Here is a 19,414-nt window from a genome sequence, read left to right as displayed (position 1 = left end):
GCAGCACTTCCATACCAAGCGGAGACAGATGCTATATTTCGCTTTTCATGGTGGTGGCACAGAAAGAGCCATTTCCAGATAAAGAGGAGCCAGTAACACTCCCCTGCCTGCAAGAACAGGGTGAATTGCTGCTAAGGGTGATGTGCCAGTTATGTCCAATATGAGGTCCTTCTTTTGTACAATGCCTCAGCAGAGTGCTTCTGGATCTACCCTTAGGGAACGCCTCGACCAACAGGTATCCAACTACTGTACCTTGGGTTAACAATCACTGTGGACATTCTGAGGACCAAGGAACCTCTGGACTTTTGGGTGTGCAGGCTTGACCTTTGCCCAGAAATGGCACAATTTACAATGGAGCTTTTAGCTTGCCACACCTCTAGTGTCCTGTCAGAAAGGACATTCAGTGCAGCTGGAGGGATTGTGACAGACAAGTGAAGTCACCTAGCACAACGCTAGTGTGTCCATTGCTTGACATTTATAAAAAGGAGCAAGGCATGTATGTCAGAGGGTTACACCACGGACAATTATTATGCATTATTAACCAGGCCTCATGTCCGCCATGGCCACAGGCATAGCTATCCTGCTCTACCAACAGCATAGCACCCAGTATCTTATTTGGTCCTACTTCGATTGGCTGTACTGAAACAAAATATTAGTATTATTACCCTGGCAAAAGCCAGTTACTCTTACACAGAGACTGACATTTAGATACTTATTCGGCAGGTAATTGCCCAATTTTTATGACATCTGTCTCATACTGAGGCTGAAATTTGAAAAAAATGTTGGCAGATAATTGCCAATTTTTTCAGGCCTCCAGTGTGGTTGCAAGAACAATGGTTTAGGCAGGTAATTACCCAATTTTTCAGGCCTCACATACTGTGGCTGCAATTTAAGAAATTGGTAAAAAAATAATTACACTGCCTATTGACCCTCAGTGGAGGGGTGTTACTCCGTGCTTCCATAAATCTTTTAGCCTGAATGGGGTCAAGTTTTTTCTCACTACCTTCTCTTGTACGTATCACTCTACTTTATGCAATTTGAAACCACCCTTGTTTCATATATACTGCACTATATTTTGTGCTCTCGGTTTCTACGCTTTGTGTTCTCTTCAAGTAATTCATAGGCATGCTTGAGCTTTGCAGTATATGTGTGGTTGTTCTGCCACATTACCACTGACCAACTGCCACTCCTGTCCTGTACAGGTAACTAAGTGAAAGCATACATACTGGTGACTGAGGCCTTCTGTTGTTGAATGTATGACAACCATACATTTATCATGGGGTTAGAAATGTGACAGGTGTTGACTCACCTAGATGGATATCAGTTGCTATGGTGCACAAGTGCTATGACATGCCATTTACTAACGTGAGCTAAATATGGTAGCAGATGACATGTAAAGAGACAGCGAAAGTAACATCTATCAGCCATCAGGGTGTATTACCCCTTATTCACTGAGATGTTTGGCCTTGGAGAGCCTCTGCATAAAATCTAATTGCCTAAGCCTGACAACCTTTCCACAGACTAGATATACTGCACTAGCTTGCTATGCCTCTGCAGCATTCCCATACTGGTAACAGTACCACCTTTTTCATAGGATTACTTACATTGGTCCTTACTCTTACAGGCTCTGACGCAATCAAACTTTGTCATCATGGCTACCTGGTGATGGATGGCACTTTCTTATTTCACATGGGAGTAAACCATAAGAGGGCAAGGAGCTGCTTCACCACTAGGCGCATACACACATATCTTATAGGGATGGTCAATTGCATGCAAATAAGATGAAGCAGGTTTATGTAAATATGGTATGCCAATTTCTGCAGCTTGATAATAGACCAATCCATTTTGACCAAGGTGGAATTCAGTTGGTTCAGTTTTAATTTGCATACTCCTGCATCAACTTAGAATTATTTGCATCTCATTGACCATCCCTAATCTCTTATAGTAAGAAGACCCTGTCTATTAGTACAACTTTTTAGCTGTAAATTTTGGAAATTTGAAAATTAATTTTTGTTTGTTTGTTTAAATATAAGCGTATTTTAACCATTTCTGTATCACATGCAGTCATACATTAATCAATATGTTCTCAGTATCAGGACAAATGCTGGAGTGAAAATTGACAAAATCTGTAGCAAAAAAAATAAATAAAAGCTTTTGTTGTCCTCCTAGAGAGAACAGGCTGTAAAGTTCTAATGAAGCAGCAATTACCACAGAGGACAAAGGGAAAACATTTACAAAACTTTTCTTAGTGTGAACAAATGTAGAAGAACACAAGCCCTGGTTACCTGCTCTCCTTTCTCTTTGATTTTTTGAAGCCCCTCATTCTGCTTTTCTTCTAATTTCTGTTGCTGGGCGCTCCATTTATCAGTAACCTATAAAATCATAACTCCAGTTTAGTGGTGCAGAAATGCAGAACATCAAGCATGAGGCAGGGATGAGCTTCTTGACATGGACAAGGGTGCTTTAAAAGAGATGGGAAGGATTTCAGCTCCTATTTTGCAATTACACCCATGTCATCAGGGACGGATCTAGACCAAGTTGCGCCTGGGGCAAGGCCAGGTTTTGGCGGCTAAAGGTCAGGTTTTGGTGCCTAAACTGCCATTCCCCATCCAGTTTTGGCACCTAAAGGTCAGGTTTTGGTGCCTAAACTGCCATTCCCCATTCAAATGTTGCCGCCTTTTTAAGAATTCAATAAACTGCGTCTGGGGCAAGATACCCCCCTGCCCCCCCCCCCCCCCCCCCTAGATCCGTCCCTGCATGTCATGGACCATACAGGCTGGTATTGTTCAGGTGGGGGAGACCTCTGCTATGTTTTTTTCTTTTTCAAGTGGACCTGACCTCTTGCACAGGACAGAAGGAAAACATAGCGAAATGCACCCTGTATGTATTTAGGGAGTTTAGCCTGTCTAATTCCCCCTCATCCATGCATAATCATAAGTTGTAATTTGATCTCCCCTGTGTCACATGACTGACATGGCAGAGATGGCAGATAAGCTCATTTGAAAGCACAGGATGTAAACCATATGTCTGCTTCCATGAATCAGGAAGTGAAAACAGTGCAGATGTATTTTAGGATTAGTATCAGCTGTAACAAAAAATGTTTTTTGTTTAACCACTTGAGGACCGCCCCCAGCCGATGGGCGGCGGCAAAGTCCGGGCCCAAACGACCGCAATACGCCCATTGGCGGGGGCGGCATCAGCGGTGGCTGTGCGGCGATCGCGTCATCAATGACGCGATCGCCGCCGGCAATAGGCTCCGCCCACCCTACTCGGAAACCCGCCGGCCAATCAGCAGCGCCGGCGGGTTTCAAACTTGCGCGATCCGGCCAATCAGAGTGTATAATACACTTTGTTATTGTAACAAAGTGTATTATACTGGCTGCCTCCTCCGCTGATGGTCACTCGTCGTGCGACCATCAGAGAGGACGGCAGCCCTATCGGATAAGTAGAAACAGCACACTTTGCCCCACACAGACCACCCGATCACCCACCCCAGCCCTCAGAACCCCCCCTGACCACCCCAGCACACCACTGTTAGCACCCAATCACCCCCATAAAACCCCATCAATCACTCCCTGTCACTATCTAGCGACGCTATCCCCTAGGTTAGGTCCCTAACTGCCCCCTAGGATCCCCTGATCACCCCCCACCCTCAGATCCCCCCAGACCACCCCCCAGACCACCCCCCTGTATACTGTATACGTTTGTATACAGCTGCCTTACCCACTGATCACCTGTCTATCACCTGCCTATCACCCCTTGTCACCACCACCCATCAGAGCAGACCCTAAACTGTCCCTTGGGGGCACCTGATCACCCACCCAGACCCTCAGATTGCCCTCAGACCCCCCCTGCTGATAACCTCCCCAGTGCATTGTTTACATCTATTCTCCCCTGTAATCCCTCACTGATCTCCTATCGTCACCCCGTGTCTGCCACCCACCAGATCAGGACCCAGCCTGCCCCGTGCGGGCACCTAGTCAACCCCCCACACCCTCTGATCGCCCTCAGACCCCCCCCCCCCTCCCCCCCAATCACCTTCCCAGTGCATTGTATTTGATTGTGCTGTAATTGTATTTGTATTGTGCTGACATTCAATTTCATTGTGCTGTAATTGTATTTGATTGTCCCGTGATTGGCTTTGATTGTCCCGTGATTGGCCTGTGATTGGCTTTGATTAGCCTGTGATTGGCTTTGATTGGCCTGTGATTGGTTTTGATTGTCCCGTGATCGGCTTTGATTGTCCCGTAATCGGCTTTGATTGTCCCGTGATCGGCTTTGATTGCCCTGTGATTGCCCTGTGATTGGCCTGTGATTGGCTTTGATTGTCCCGTGATTGGCTTTGATTGTGCCGTGATTGGTTTGATTGGCCCGTGATTGGCTTTGATTGTCCCGTGTTTGGCTTTGGTTGTCCCGTGAATTGAGTGCCTTGTAATTGGCCTGCGATTGCCCTGTGATTGCCTTTGATTGTCCTGTGATTGTTTCTGATTGCCTCTGATTCCCCACTCACCACCACCCCCCTGTCACTATCCTAGTGATCTAAAAACAGTGATCAGTGAAAACTATCACTTTTTTAGTATCACTAGTGTTAGCAGTTAGGCCAGTTAGCTAGGCCCCTTTGTGTCAGTTAGTGCTCAGCCCACTGCACCACAGTCACTAATTAGCGTCATCACTGTCGCTAATCAACATTGGTTCTATATAGTATCTGTAAGTGATCATTACTGATCGCAGTCAGATCTATTAGGGTCACTAGGATCCACAAAAAAACGCAGTGTTTGCCCGATCAGGCCTGATCGTTCGCCTGCACTTGCGTTCAGCCCGCCCCACCGCAGTGACAGAATTTTTTTTCTGATCACTGCAAAAAACACTATACAATAGCTGTGGCACTGTAAACCTCAGTTTTGATTTATTTTTTTATCAAAACTCAGTGACCACAGCTTTCTACCTCTCAAATACTCCCTTTTGCTAGGTAGGTGCTCTTTTTTTCTGGGTAGTCTCAGAGGAATACCCCCTAAATTTAGCAGACCACCATGGCAAGAAAGGGGTATTCCGATGATGAGGTTCTCAGGTACATGGCCCAGTCGGATGAGGACGATTGGGACGCCTCATTCGACGAATCTTCCGGGTCAGAGTTTGAACCTGAATTGAGCAGTGGCTCACTGACCGATAGTGATGACGAGGTTGAGGTCCCGGCTAAAGCCAGGCGTACCACACCCCATGTTGTTGGACCGCAGGTGGCGCAGGATCGGCCTCAAGGGCAGCAGAGTGGTGTTCGTGCTGGTCTGAGATTTCATGGTGGGGCAGGCACCAGCAGCACAACATCTCCTGGACCTAGCACTAGTACTTCCGTAGACCCTGGTGAAGTGGCGAGCACCAGCATGGAAGTTGAAACTGGTTCGGTGGCACGTGCAGTAAGATCCCAGTCGCAGCCACCAAGAAGACAGTCCCGTACTACCCCTAGTTTACCAGAGGTGCTGGCAAACCCAAATTGGCAATCCCCTGATTCCGCCGCACCCGTACTTCCCCCTTTCACCGCCCAGTCTGGAGTCCAGGTGGAGACAGATAATCTAGGATCGGCCCTAGACGTTTTCTATCTGTTCTTCACCCAGGATCTCTTAGACTTAATTGTGGCAGAGACCAACCGTAAGGCCACACAATATATAACCGCCAATCCGGAAAAGTTCCTTGCCCAGCCTTTTCGGTGGAAACCAGTCCAAGTTTCCGAAATGAAAATTTTTTTGGGCCTTCTCCTTCACACGGGACTAGTAAAGCAGAATGTGTTGCGGTCTTATTGGTCTACGGACCCAGCATATCATGTTCCCCTGTACTCTGCTGCCATGTCCAGGACACGATTTGAGAACATCCTGCGCTTCCTGCACTTCAATAACAACGAAACCTGTCATCGAAGTGACCACTCTGCTTTTGACCGGCTCCACAAAATTCGACCCCTCATAGACCACCTGTCATCCAGATTTGCAGATGCTTATACCCCTGACCAGGACATATGCGTAGACGAGTCCCTCATACGCTTTACCGGGCGCCTTCGCATCAAACAGTACATCCCAAGCAAGCGCGCCCGGTATGGGGTGAAACTTTATAAGCTCTGTGAAAGGGCCACAGGCTATACATCTTATTTTAGGGTCTATGAGGGAAAAGACTCAAAATTGGAGCCGGTCGGATGCCCTGACTACCTGGGGAGCAGTGGAAAGGTTGTGTGGGACTTGGTGTCACCCTTGTTCCAGAAAGGGTACCATCTTTTTGTGGACAATTATTACACAAGTGTGGCCCTCTTTCAGCACTTAAAAATCGAAAAAATCCGATGCTGTGGCACCGTGCGGCCTAGTCGCCGGGGCTTCCACCAACGGCTCATTACCACCAGACTTGAACAGGGGCAGAGGGCCGCCTTGTGTGCTGACGACCTGCTCGCGGTAAAATGGAAGGACAAGAGGGAGGTTTACTTCCTGTCCACCATTCACGCAGATACGACAGTTGAAATTCAACGGCGAACTCAGGTCATTGAAAAACCCCTTGTCGTCCATGAGTATAATACTAACATGGGAGGGGTGGATTTCAATGACCAGAGGTTAGCGCCCTATTTAGTTGCCCGAAAAACAAGACGCTGGTATAAAAAAGTGTCTTTTTACCTCATTCAATTGGCAATTTACAACAGCTTTGTTCTCTACAGTAAGGCTGGGAGAACTGGATCGTTTATTCAATTTAATAAACAGATCGTGATGGAACTCCTGTATCCAGGAGGTGCCGTGGCCCAACCCCAAGATGCAACTAGCCGGCTGCATGGAAGGCATTACGCCTATCCAATTCCGAGTACCCCAGGTCAACGAATCCGAAGAAAACGCTGTCGTGTCTATAGCAGGGCTGGAATAAGGCGTGACACCACTGTTTATTGTCCCACCTGTCCTGACCAGCCTGGCCTATGCCTAGGGGAGTGTTTTGAGAGGTACCACGAGCAGGTACGCTATTAGAGAGTAGGGAACTCCACACACAGCGGTAGGCACACAAGGGTCTCTCAGTGCTATTTCACACTGCTGCGATGCGTTAGGGCAAAATGCCTAGCAAAAGTCACACTTTGCGGTCCTCCCCCTACGCCGGAAGTGCTTGACTTAATGCTAGTGCATGCCTACGTTACTGCGTGGCTTCTGTGGCAATATCGATCGGCCCGGAAGTCATGTTGGTCTATGGCGACGCAGTTCATTACTAGGCCGAATGCTACTCTTGTGGTATTGCCTGAAGGTCTGTTTTGGACGATACGGTGCGGCGGGCTCGACCCACCGGATATGTCAATATGCAGTGTGAAACCAAACATCGGGTTTCCAGAGACCCTAATACACAGGGCTGCCAGAAACCTCTCCTTTCACTTGGGACAAATTGCGTAATGTACTTCGCCACAACTCTGTGCGATTTGCACTTCGCACATTGTTCCATGGGGGAGGAGAGGTTTGTCCTTGGGAGGTAAGTTAAAAAAAAACAAAAAACAAAAAACAAAAAAAACAGGTAAGCAAAGAAGTTAATGTTTGGTTTGCAATGTTAAGTTTTTTATTAAAAAAGTTCAAAGTTTATTAATGTTAATGAAGTAATTGCTTTGCTGCTTGCTTGTTTTTTTGGGGTTTTTTGTATTTTTTTTTCTCTTTTTCCATCCAATAACCTTCCAGGTGGAACGAGCGAACGACTAACCAGCTGCAGCACTGATGGTGCATCCTGACAGAACATTGCGCGTCTGTCAGCTTACACACAAGTCGGTGCATGCAGTGCTGCAGGACGAGATTTCTCCTCCGCAGTCAAAAAGATACGTTTGCCGAGGCATATGGGCCGAGGAGTGGTGTTGGGGTTTCATATGCTTTGGCAAACACTTTGTATCAAAAAAGAACTCTGGCAATGATTTGTTCATTCACATCGATCGGTGTGAATAGATAAATCAGGTTTGCCAGGGCATACGAGCTGGTGGGTTTGGATTTTTGGGGTGGCAGCTCCTATGTCCTGGCAGACGCCTTCCCTTCCTTTTTGTATTGTTTTGTCTTTTTTCTTCTCTCTTTTTTCTATCCAGACCGACCAATCAGCTGCAGCACTGATGGTGCATCCTGACAGAACATTGCGCGTCTGTCAGCTTACACACAAGTCGGTGCATGTAGCGCTGCAGGACGAGATTTCTCCTCCGCAGTCAAAAAGATACGTTTGCCGAGCCATATGGGCCGAGGAGTGGTGTTGGGGTTTCATATGCTTTGGCAAACACTTTGTATCAAAAAAGAACTCTGGCAATGATTTGTTCATCCACATCGATCGGTGTGAATGGATAAATCAGGTTTGCCAGGGCATACGAGCTGGTGGGTTTGGATTTTTGGGGCGGCAGCTCCTATGTCCTGGCAGACGCCTTCCCCTCTTTATTTTTTTCAAATTTTTTTGGCAGATATTTTTTCATCCACATTGATTGATTGATTGTTTGACGTTCATTTTTCCTTTCAGCCCAGAGTGCATTACCCTTATGCCCAATATAAGGCGTATAGCAGAAACTCCTAATACTGGCCATACATGTAATGATTGCAGAGACCCTAAATTGCCAGGACAGACCCCACGAATGATGCCATTTTGGAAAGAGGACACCCCAAAGTATTCCGTTAGGTGCATGGTGAGTTCATAGAATATTTTATTTTTTGTCACAAGTTAGCAGAAATTGTGTTTTTTTTTTCCACAAAATGTCATTTTCCGCTAACTTGTGACAAAAAATAAAATTTTCTATGAACTCACCATGGCCCTCATGGAATACCTTAGCGTGTATTCTTTCCAAAATTGGGTCATTTGTGGGGTTTTTTTAACTGTCTTGGCAAGTGGGGGAGGGTGCTAAATTGTAAGCATCCCTGTAAAGCCTGAAGGTGCTCATTGGACTTTGGGCCCCTTAGCGCAGTTAGGGTGCACAAAAGTGCCACACATGTGGTACCACCGTAATCAGGAGAAGTAGTTTAATGTGTTTTGGGGTGTATTTTTACACATACCCATGCTGGGTGGGAGAAATATCTCTGTAAATGGACAATTGTGTGTAAAAAAAATCAAAAGATTGTCATTTACAGAGATATTTCTCCCACCCAGCATGGGTATGTGTAAAAATACACCCCAAAACACATTATACTACTTCTCCTGAGTACAGCGATACCACATGTGTGGCACTTTTTTGCACCCTAACTGCGCTAAGAGGCCCAACGTCCAATGAGTACCTTTAGGATTTCACAGGTCATTTTGAGAAATTTCATTTCAAGACTACTCCTCACGGTTTAGGGCCCCTAAAATGCCAGGACAGTATAGGAACCCCACAAATGACCCCATTTTAGAAAGAAGACACCCCAAGGTATTCCGTTAGGAGTACGGTGAGTTCATAGAAGATTTTAATTTTTGTCACAAGTTAGCGGAAATTGCTTTTTATTCGATTTTTTCACAAAGTGTCATTTTCCGCTAACTTGTGACAAAAAATAAAATCTTCTATGAACTCACCGTACTACTAACGGAATACCTTGGGGTGTCTTCTTTCTAAAATGGGGTCATTTGTGGGGTTCCTATACTGTCCTGGCATTTTAGGGGCCCTAAACCGTGAGGAGTAGTCTTGAAATGAAATTTCTCAAAATGACCTGTGAAATCCAAAAGGTACTCATTGGACTTTGGGCCTCTTAGCGCAATTAGGGTGCAAAAAAGTGCCACACATGTGGTATCGCCGTACTCAGGAGAAGTAGTATAATGTGTTTTGGGGTGTATTTTTACACATACCCATGCTGGGTGGGAGAAATATCTCTGTAAATGGACAATTGTGTGTAAAAAAATCAAAAGATTGTCATTTACAGAGATATTTCTCCCACCCAGCATGGGTATGTGTAAAAATACACCCCAAAACACATTATACTACTTCTCCTGAGTACGGCGATACCACATGTGTGGCACTTTTTTGCACCCTAACTGCGCTAAGGGGCCTAACGTCCAATGAGTACCTTTAGGATTTCACAGGTCATTTTGAGAAATTTCATTTCAAGACTACTCCTCACGGTTTAGGGCCCCTAAAATGCCAGGACAGTATAGGAACCCCACAAATGACCCCATTTTAGAAAGAAGACACCCCAAGGTATTCCGTTAGGAGTACGGTGAGTTCATAGAAGATTTTATTTTTTGTCACAAGTTAGCGGAAATTGCTTTTTATTAGATTTTTTCACAAAGTGTCATTTTCCGCTAACTTGTGACAAAAAATAAAATCTTCTATGAACTCACCGTACTACTAACGGAATACCTTGGGGTGTCTTCTTTCTAAAATGGGGTCATTTGTGGGGTTCCTATACTGTCCTGGCATTTTAGGGGCCCTAAACCGTGAGGAGTAGTCTTGAAATGAAATTTCTCAAAATGACCTGTGAAATCCTAAAGGTACTCATTGGACTTTGGGCCTCTTAGCGCAGTTAGGGTGCAAAAAAGTGCCACACATGTGGTATCGCCGTACTCAGGAGAAGTAGTATAATGTGTTTTGGGGTGTATTTTTACACATACCCATGCTGGGTGGGAGAAATATCTCTGTAAATGGACAATTTTGTGTAAAAAAAGCAAAAGATTGTCATTTACAGAGATATTTCTCCCACCCAGCATGGGTATGTGTAAAAATACACCCCAAAACACATTATACTACTTCTCCTGAGTACGGCGATACCACATGTGTGGCACTTTTTTGCACCCTAACTGCGCTAAGGGGCCCAACGTCCAATGAGTACCTTTAGGATTTCACAGGTCATTTTGAGAAATTTCATTTCAAGACTACTCCTCACGGTTTAGGGCCCCTAAAATGCCAGGACAGTATAGGAACCCCACAAATGACCCCATTTTAGAAAGAAGACACCCCAAGGTATTCCGTTAGGAGTACGGTGAGTTCATAGAAGATTTTATTTTTTGTCACAAGTTAGCGGAAATTGCTTTTTATTAGATTTTTTCACAAAGTGTCATTTTCCGCTAACTTGTGACAAAAAATAAAATCTTCTATGAACTCACCGTACTACTAACGGAATACCTTGGGGTGTCTTCTTTCTAAAATGGGGTCATTTGTGGGGTTCCTATACTGTCCTGGCATTTTAGGGGCCCTAAACCGTGAGGAGTAGTCTTGAAATGAAATTTCTCAAAATGACCTGTGAAATCCTAAAGGTACTCATTGGACGTTGGGCCCCTTAGCGCAGTTAGGGTGCAAAAAAGTGCCACACATGTGGTATCGCCGTACTCAGGAGAAGTAGTATAATGTGTTTTGGGGTGTATTTTTACACATACACATGCTGGGTGGGAGAAATATCTCTGTAAATGACAATCTTTTGCTTTTTTTTTACACACAATTGTCCATTTACAGAGATATTTCTCCCACCCAGCATGGGTATGTGTAAAAATACACCCCAAAACACATTATACTACTTCTCCTGAGTATGGCGATACCACATGTGTGGCACTTTTTTGCACCCTAACTGCGCTAAGAGGCCCAAAGTCCAATGAGTACCTTTAGGATTTCACAGGTCATTTTGAGAAATTTTATTTCAAGACTACTCCTTACGGTTTAGGGCCCCTAAAATGCCAGGACAGTATAGGAACCCCACAAATGACCCCATTTTAGAAAGAAGACACCCCAAGGTATTCCGTTAGTAGTACGGTGAGTTCATAGAAGATTTTATTTTTTGGCACAAGTTAGCGGAAAATGACACTTTGTAAAAAAAAAACTAATAAAAAGCAATTGTGTTTTGGGGTGTATTTGTACACATACCCATGCTGAGTGGGAGAAAGATCTCTGTAAATGGACAATTGTGTGTAAAAAAAAATCAAAAGATTGTCATTTACAGAGATATTTCTCCCACCCAGCATGGGTATGCGTAAAAATACACCCCAAAACACATTATACTACTTCTCCTGAGTACGGCAATACCACATGTGTGACCCCTTTTTGCAGCCTAGGTGCACTAAGGGGCCCAACGTCCAATGAGCACCTTTAGGCTTTACAGGGGTGCTTACAATTTAGCACCCCCCAAAATGCCAGGACAGTAAATACACCCCACAAATGACCCCATTTTGGAAAGTAGACACTTCAAGGTATTCAGAGAGGGCTATGGTGAGTCAGTGGCAGATTTCATTTTTTTTTTGTCACAAGTTAGCAGAAATTGAAATTTTTATTTTTTATTTTTTTTTGTCTCAAAGTGTCATTTTCCGCTAACTTGTGACAAAAAATAATATCTTCTATGAACTCACTATGCCTCTCAGTGAATACTTTGGGATGTCTTCTTTCCAAAATGGGGTAATTTGGGGGGTATTTATACTATCCTGGAATTTTAGCACCTCATGAAACATGACAGGTGGGCGGAAAAGTCAGAGATGCTGGAAAATGGGAAAATTCACTTTTGGCACCATAGTTTGTAAACGCTATAACTTTTACCCAATCCAATAAATATACACTGAATGGGTTTTTTTTATCAAAAACATGTTTGTCCACATTTTTCGTGCTGCATGTATACAGAAATTTTACTTTATTTGAAAAATGTCAGCACAGAAAGTTAAAAAAATCATTTTTTTGCCAAAATTCATGTCTTTTTTGATGAATATAATAAAAAGTAAAAATCGCAGGAGCAATCAAATAGCACCAAAAGAAAGCTTTATTAGTGACAAGAAAAGGAGCCAAAATTCATTTAGGTGGTAGGTTGTATGAGCGAGCAATAAACCGTGAAAGCTGCAGTGGTCTGAATGGAGAAAAAGGCTCTGGTCCTTAAGGGGCGAAAAGACTGTGGTCCTTAAGTGGTTAAAGGTTATTAGGCTGCTGCATATCTTTTAGAGCAGAGAGGAGTTCAGGTCCGCTTTAAATTTTGATGGAAAAAAAAATAGTAGAAAAATAAATACAAATAGTGCAGAAAGCACCAGTCTAATTTTTGCAAAGAGTCTTATACCTGGATAAATCAGGTGATAAATTGCTCTAAAAGTGCTCATTAATGACTTAAACAATGCTTCCCCACATCTAATCCACTAAATGATTCAGATGACAACTTTGGATGGGAAATCAAAAAAAATTCTACTGAGTTCTTTCTCACATTGCCGGATGAGCTAATATTTGCCCGGTAATACAGTGTTAATACTTAAAGGGAAGGTTCAGGGATCGTTGAAAAAAAATAAAAATTCGCATCCACTTACCTGGGGCTTCCTCCAGCCCGTGGCAGGCAGGAGGTGCCCTCGGCGCCGCTCCGCAGGCTCCCGGTGGTCTCCGGTGGCCGACCCGACCTGGCCAGGCCGGCGGCCAGGTCGGGCTTCTTCTGCGTTTCAAAATGCGCCTCACGGCGGCGCGCTGAGGTCATCGGACGTCCTCCGGGCTGTACTGCGCAGGCTCAGTAGTTCAGAGCCTGCGCAGTACAGCCCGGAGGACGTCCGATAATGTCAGCGCGCCGCCGTGAGGTGCATTTTGGAACGCAGAAGAAGCCCGACCTGGCCGCCGGCCTGGCCAGGTCGGGTCGGCCACCGGGAGCCTGCGGAGCGGCGCCGAGGGCACCTCCTGCCTGCCACGGGCTGGAGGAAGCCCTAGGTAAGTGGATGTGGATTTTTATTTTTTTTCAACGGTCCCTGAACCTTCCCTTTAACCCTGGCGACTATTAGAATTGATTAATAAAATGTGGCAATCAATGAAGGTACAACCCAAGAAGTGATTACTATCATTTTATGCAAAAAGAGATAACATTTTATTACAAAACATCCAAGACAGTCCTCAAAACTAGCTTTGATCTGCAGATAAGATGAAAAAGTGTTTCAATATTTTAATAATTAACACTAATTATCAACATATTGTAATATGCCTTCATAATTAGTACACTAATTATCAAAATATTGGACCGCTTCTTTATCTTAGCTGCACATCAAAGATATTTTTGAAGATTGTCTTGATGTTTTGTAATAAAATATCTCTTTTTGCATAAAAGGATGGACTTTTGATTTTTTTTTCCTTTTGAGTACTCCCTGTCCCTGATATGAAATATTGACTATTGGAATTGAGTCAGGCCCCTTTATCTGTCTTAACTCATAATTTATCTCTCTTCTTCTATTTTATCTCACAAATGTTCCTTCCTTGGCAGGTATTTAACCACTTGCCGACCGCCTACTTCATATTGGCGGCGGCAAAGTGGCAGCCCCAGGACCACGTAACGCAGATTGGCGTCAGGTCCTGGGGCACTCTCTGGCCGGGGATCGCGCGCTGGGATGCGCGCGCATCCACCGGCAATAGGCTCTGCCCACCCGCGACGTCAACCCGCCGGCCAATCGGAAGCGCCGGCGGGTTGTTAACCCGACGATCCCCGGATAGGAAGCGTATAATACGCTTTGTAATGTTTACAAAGTGTATTATACAGGCTGCCTCCTGCCCTGGTGGTCCCAGTGTCCGAGGGACCACCAGGGCAGGCTGCAGCCACCCTAGTCTGCACCCAAACACACTGATCTGCCCCCCCCCTGCCCCCTGATCGCCCACAGTACCCCTCAGACCCCCCCCTGCCCACCCCCCAGACCACCATTTGCACACAATCACCCCCCTAATCACCCATCAATCACTCCCTGTCACTATCTGTCAACGCTATTTTTTTTTTTAGTCCCTAAACTGCCCCCTGCTCCCTCCTGATCACCCCCCCACCCCTCAGATTCTCCCCAGACCCCCCCAGACCCTCCCCCCCCTGTGTACTGTATGCATCTATCCCCCCTGATCACCTGTCAATCACCCGTCAATCACCCATCAATCACCCGTCAATCACCCGTCAATCACCCCCTGTCACTGCCACCCATCAATCAGCCCCTAACCTGCCCCTTGCGGGCAATCTGATCACCCACCCACACCAATAGATCGCCCGCAGATCCGACATCAGATCACCTCCCAAATCCATCGTTTACATCTATTCTCTCCTCTAAACACCCACTAATTACCCATCAATCACCCATCAATCACCCCCTATCACCACCTGTCACTGTTACCCATCAGATTAGACCCTTGCGGGCACCCAATCGCCCGCCCACACGCTCAGATTGCCCTCAACCCCCCCCCCCCTTATCGATTCGCCAGTGCATTATTTACATCCGTTCTTCCCTGTAATAACCCACTGATCACCTGTCAATCACCCCCTGTCACTGCCACCCATCAATCACCCCCTGTCACTGCCACCCATCAATCAGCCCCTAACCTGCCCCTTGCGGGCAATCTGATCACCCACCCACACCAATAAATCGCCCGCAGATCCGACATCAGATCACCTCCCAAATCCATCGTTTACATCTATTCTCTCCTCTAAACACCCACTAATTACCCATCAATCACCCATCAATCACCCCCTATCACCACCTGTCACTGTTACCCATCAGATTAGACCCTTGCGGGCACCCAATCGCCCGCCCACACGCTCAGATTGCCCTCAACCCCCCCTTATCGATTCGCCAGTGCATTATTTACATCCGTTCTTCCCTGTAATAACCCACTGATCACCTGTCAATCACCCCCTGTCACTGCCACCCATCAATCACCCCCTGTCACTGCCACCCATCAATCAGCCCCTAACCTGCCCCTTGCGGGCAATCTGATCACCCACCCACACCAATAGATCGCCCGCAGATCCAACATCAGATCACCTCCCAAATCCATTGTTTACATCTATTCTCTCCTCTAAACACCCACTAATTACCCATCAATCACCCATCAATCACCCCCTATCACCACCTGTCACTGTTACCCATCAGATTAGACCCTTGCGGGCACCCAATCGCCCGCCCACACGCTCAGATCGCCCTCAAACCCCCCCTTATCGATTCTCCAGTGCATTATTTACATCCGTTCTTCCCTGTAATAACCCACTGATCACCTGTCAATCACCCCCTGTCACTGCCACCCATCAATCACCCCCTGTCACTGCCACCCATCAATCAGCCCCTAACCTGCCCCTTGCGGGCAATCTGATCACCCACCCACACCAATAGATCGCCCGCAGATCCGACATCAGATCACCTCCCAAGCGCAGTGTTTACATCTATTCTCTCCTCTAAACACCCACTAATTACCCATCAATCACCCCCTATCACCACCTGTCACTGTTACCCATCAGATTAGACCCTAATCTGCCCCTTGCGGGCACCCAATCACCCGCCCACACCTCAGAACGCCCTCAGACCCCAGCCCTGATCACCTCGCTAGTGCATTGCTTGCATCTATTTCCCCCCTCTAATCACACCTTGAGACACCCATAAATCACCTCCTGTCACCCCCTAGCACACCTACCCATCAGATCAGGCCCTAATTTGCCCCGTGTGGGCTCCTGATCACTCGGCCAAACCCTCAGATCCCCCTCAGACCCCCTTCCGATCACCTCCCCAGTGCATTGATTGCATCTATTTTCCCCTCTAACCGCCCCCTGAGACACCCATCAATCACCTCCTGTCACCCCCCTAGCACTCCTATCCATCAGATCAGGACCAATTCATCCTGTCATCTAAGAGGCCACCCTGCTTATGACCGTTTCCACAAAATTTGCCCCCTCATAGACCACCTGTCATCAAAATTTGCAGATGCTTATACCCCTGAACAGTCATTTTGAGAAATTTGGTTTCCAGACTACTCACAGTTTTGGGCCCGTAAAATGCCAGGGCAGTATAGGAACCCCACAAGTGACCCCATTTTAGAAAGAAGACACCCCAAGGTATTCTGTTAGGTGTATGACGAGTTCATAGAAGATTTTATTTTTTGTCAAAAGTTAGCGGAAATTGGATTTTTATTGTTTTTTTCACAAAGTGTCATTTTTCACTAACTTGTGACAAAAAATAAAATCTTCTATGAACTCACCATACCCCTAACGGAATACCTTGGGGTGTCGTCTTTCTAAAATGGGGTCACTTGTGGGGTTCCTATACTGCCCTGGCATTTTAGGGGCCCTAAACCGTAGGGAGTAGTCTAGAAAACAAATGCCTCAAAATGACCTGTGAATAGGACGTTGGGCCCCTTAGCGCACCTAGGCTGCAAAAAAGTGTCACACATGTAGTATCGCCATACTCAGGAGAAGTAGTATAATGTGTTTTGTGGTGTATTTTACACATACCCATGCTGGGTGGGAGAAATCTCTCTGTAAATGGACAATTGTGTGTAAAAAAAATCAAAAATGTGTCATTTACAGAGATATTTCTCCCACCCAGCATGGTTATATGTAAAAATACACCACAAAACACATTATACTACTTCTTCTGAGTACGGCGATACCACATGTGTGACACTTTTTTGCAGCCTAACTGTGCTAAGGGGCCCAAAGTCCAATGAGTACCTTTAGGATTTCACAGGTCATTTTGAGACATTTGGGTTCAAGACTACTCCTCACGGTTTAGGGCCCCTAAAATGCCAGGGCAGTATTGGAACCCCACAAATGACCCCATTCTAGAAAGAAGACACCCCAAGGTATTCCGTTAGGAGTATGGTGAGTTCATAGAAGATTTTATTTTTTGTCACAAGTTAGCGGAAATTGATATGTATTGTTTTTTTTTTCACAAAGTGTCATTTTCCGCTAACTTGTGACAAAAAAAAAATCTTCTATGAACTCACCATACCCCTAACGGAATACCTTGGGGTGTCTTCTTTCTAAAATGGGGTCACTTGTGGGGTTCCTATACTGCCCTGGAATTTTAGGGGCCCTAAACCGTGAGGAGTAGTCTAGAATCCAAATGCCTCAAAATGACCTGTGAATAGGACGTTAGGCCCCTTAGCGCACCTAGGTTGCAAAAAAGTGTCACATATGTGGTATCGCCCTACTCAGAAGAAGTAGTATAATGTGTTTTGAGGTGTATTTTTATACATACCCATGCTGGGTGGGAGAAATCTCTCTGTAAATGGACAATTGTGTGTAAAAAAAATCAAATAATTGTTATTTACAGAGATATTTCTCCCACCTAGCATCTGTATGTGTAAAAATACACCCCAAAACACATTATACTACTTCTCCTGAGTACGGCGGTACCACATGTGTGGCACTTTTTTGCACCCTAAGTGCGCTAAGGGGCCCAAAGTCCAATGAGTACCTTTAGGATTTCACAGGTCATTTTGCGACATTTGGTTTCAAGACTACTCCTCGCGGTTTAGGGCCCCTAAAATGCCAGGGCAGTATAGGAACCCCACAAATGACCCCATTTTAGAAAGAAGACACCCCAAGGTATTCCGTTAGGAGTATGGTGAGTTCATAGAAGATTTTATTTTTGTCACAAGTTAGCAGAAAATGACACTTTGTGAAAAAAAACAATTCAAATCAATTTCCGCTAACTTGTGACAAAAAAAAAAAAATCTTCTATGAACTCACCATCCTCCTAATGGAATACCTTGGGGTGTCTTCTTTCTAAAATGGGGTAATTTGTGGGATTCCTATACTGTCCTGGCATTTTAGGGGCCCTAAACCGTGAGGAGCAGTCTTGAAACGAAATTTCTCAAAATGACCTGTGAAATCCTAAAGGTACTCATTGGACTTTGGGCCCCTTAGCGCAGTTAGGGTGCAAAAAAGTGCCACACATGTGGTATCGCCGTACTCAGGAGAAGTAGTATAATGTGTTTTGGGGTGTATTTTTCCACATACCCATGCTGAGTGGGAGAAATATCTCTATAAATTGACAATTGTGTGTAAAAAAAATAAAACAATTGTCATTTACGGAGATATTTCTCCCACCCAGCATGGGTATGTGTAAAAATACACCCCAAAACACATTATACTACTTCTCCTGAGTACGGCAATACCACATGTGTGGCACTTTTTTGCAGCCTAACTGCGCTAAGGGGCCCAAAGTCCAATGAGCATCTTTAGGCTTTACAGGGGTGCTTACAATTAGGCACCCCCCAAAATGCCAGGACAGTGAACACACCCCACAAATGACCCCATTTTGGAAAGTAGACACTTCAAGGTATTCAGAGAGTAGCATAGTGAGTCCGTGGCAGATTTCATTTTTTTTTGTCGCAAGTTAGAAGAAATGGAAACTTTTTTTTTTTTTTTTGTTACAAAGTGTCATTTTCCGCTAACTTGTGACAAAAAATAAAATCTTCTATGAACTCGCCATGCCTCTCACTGAATACTTTGGGATGTCTTCTTTCCAAAATGGGGTCATTTGGGGGGGATTTGTACTATCCTGGAATTTTAGCCCCTCATGAAACCTGACAGGTGCGCAGAAAAGTCAGAGATGCTTGAAAATGGGAAAATTCACTTTTGGCACCATAGTTTGTAAACGCTATAACTTTTACCCAATCCAATAAATATACACTAAATGTTTTTTTTTTTATCAAAGACATGTAGCAGAATAACTTTCGCGCTCAAATGTATAGGAAATTTTACTTTATTTGAAAAATGTCAGCACAGAAAGTTAAAAAAGTCATTTTTTTGACAAAATT

At 45.1% G+C, this 19,414-nt stretch overlaps 1 protein-coding gene across 2 annotated transcripts in view; it reads right to left on the bottom strand.

The window, feature by feature from the left end:
• PLCB2 (phospholipase C beta 2) overlaps positions 1-19,414 on the bottom strand; it is a 377,710-nt gene that overhangs the window by 44,750 nt on the left and 313,546 nt on the right. For both annotated transcript variants that reach the window (XM_068253400.1, XM_068253401.1), the window contains exon 30: positions 2,286-2,372. In XM_068253400.1, the coding sequence (XP_068109501.1) occupies positions 2,286-2,372 (87 nt within the window). The remainder of the gene's footprint in view (positions 1-2,285; positions 2,373-19,414) is intronic.

The sequence above is a fragment of the Hyperolius riggenbachi genome, chromosome 9 (genome assembly GCF_040937935.1).
Source record: "Hyperolius riggenbachi isolate aHypRig1 chromosome 9, aHypRig1.pri, whole genome shotgun sequence".
In the NCBI taxonomy this organism is placed as follows: domain Eukaryota; kingdom Metazoa; phylum Chordata; class Amphibia; order Anura; family Hyperoliidae; genus Hyperolius; species Hyperolius riggenbachi.
This window is presented reverse-complemented; position numbering and strand designations above follow the sequence as displayed.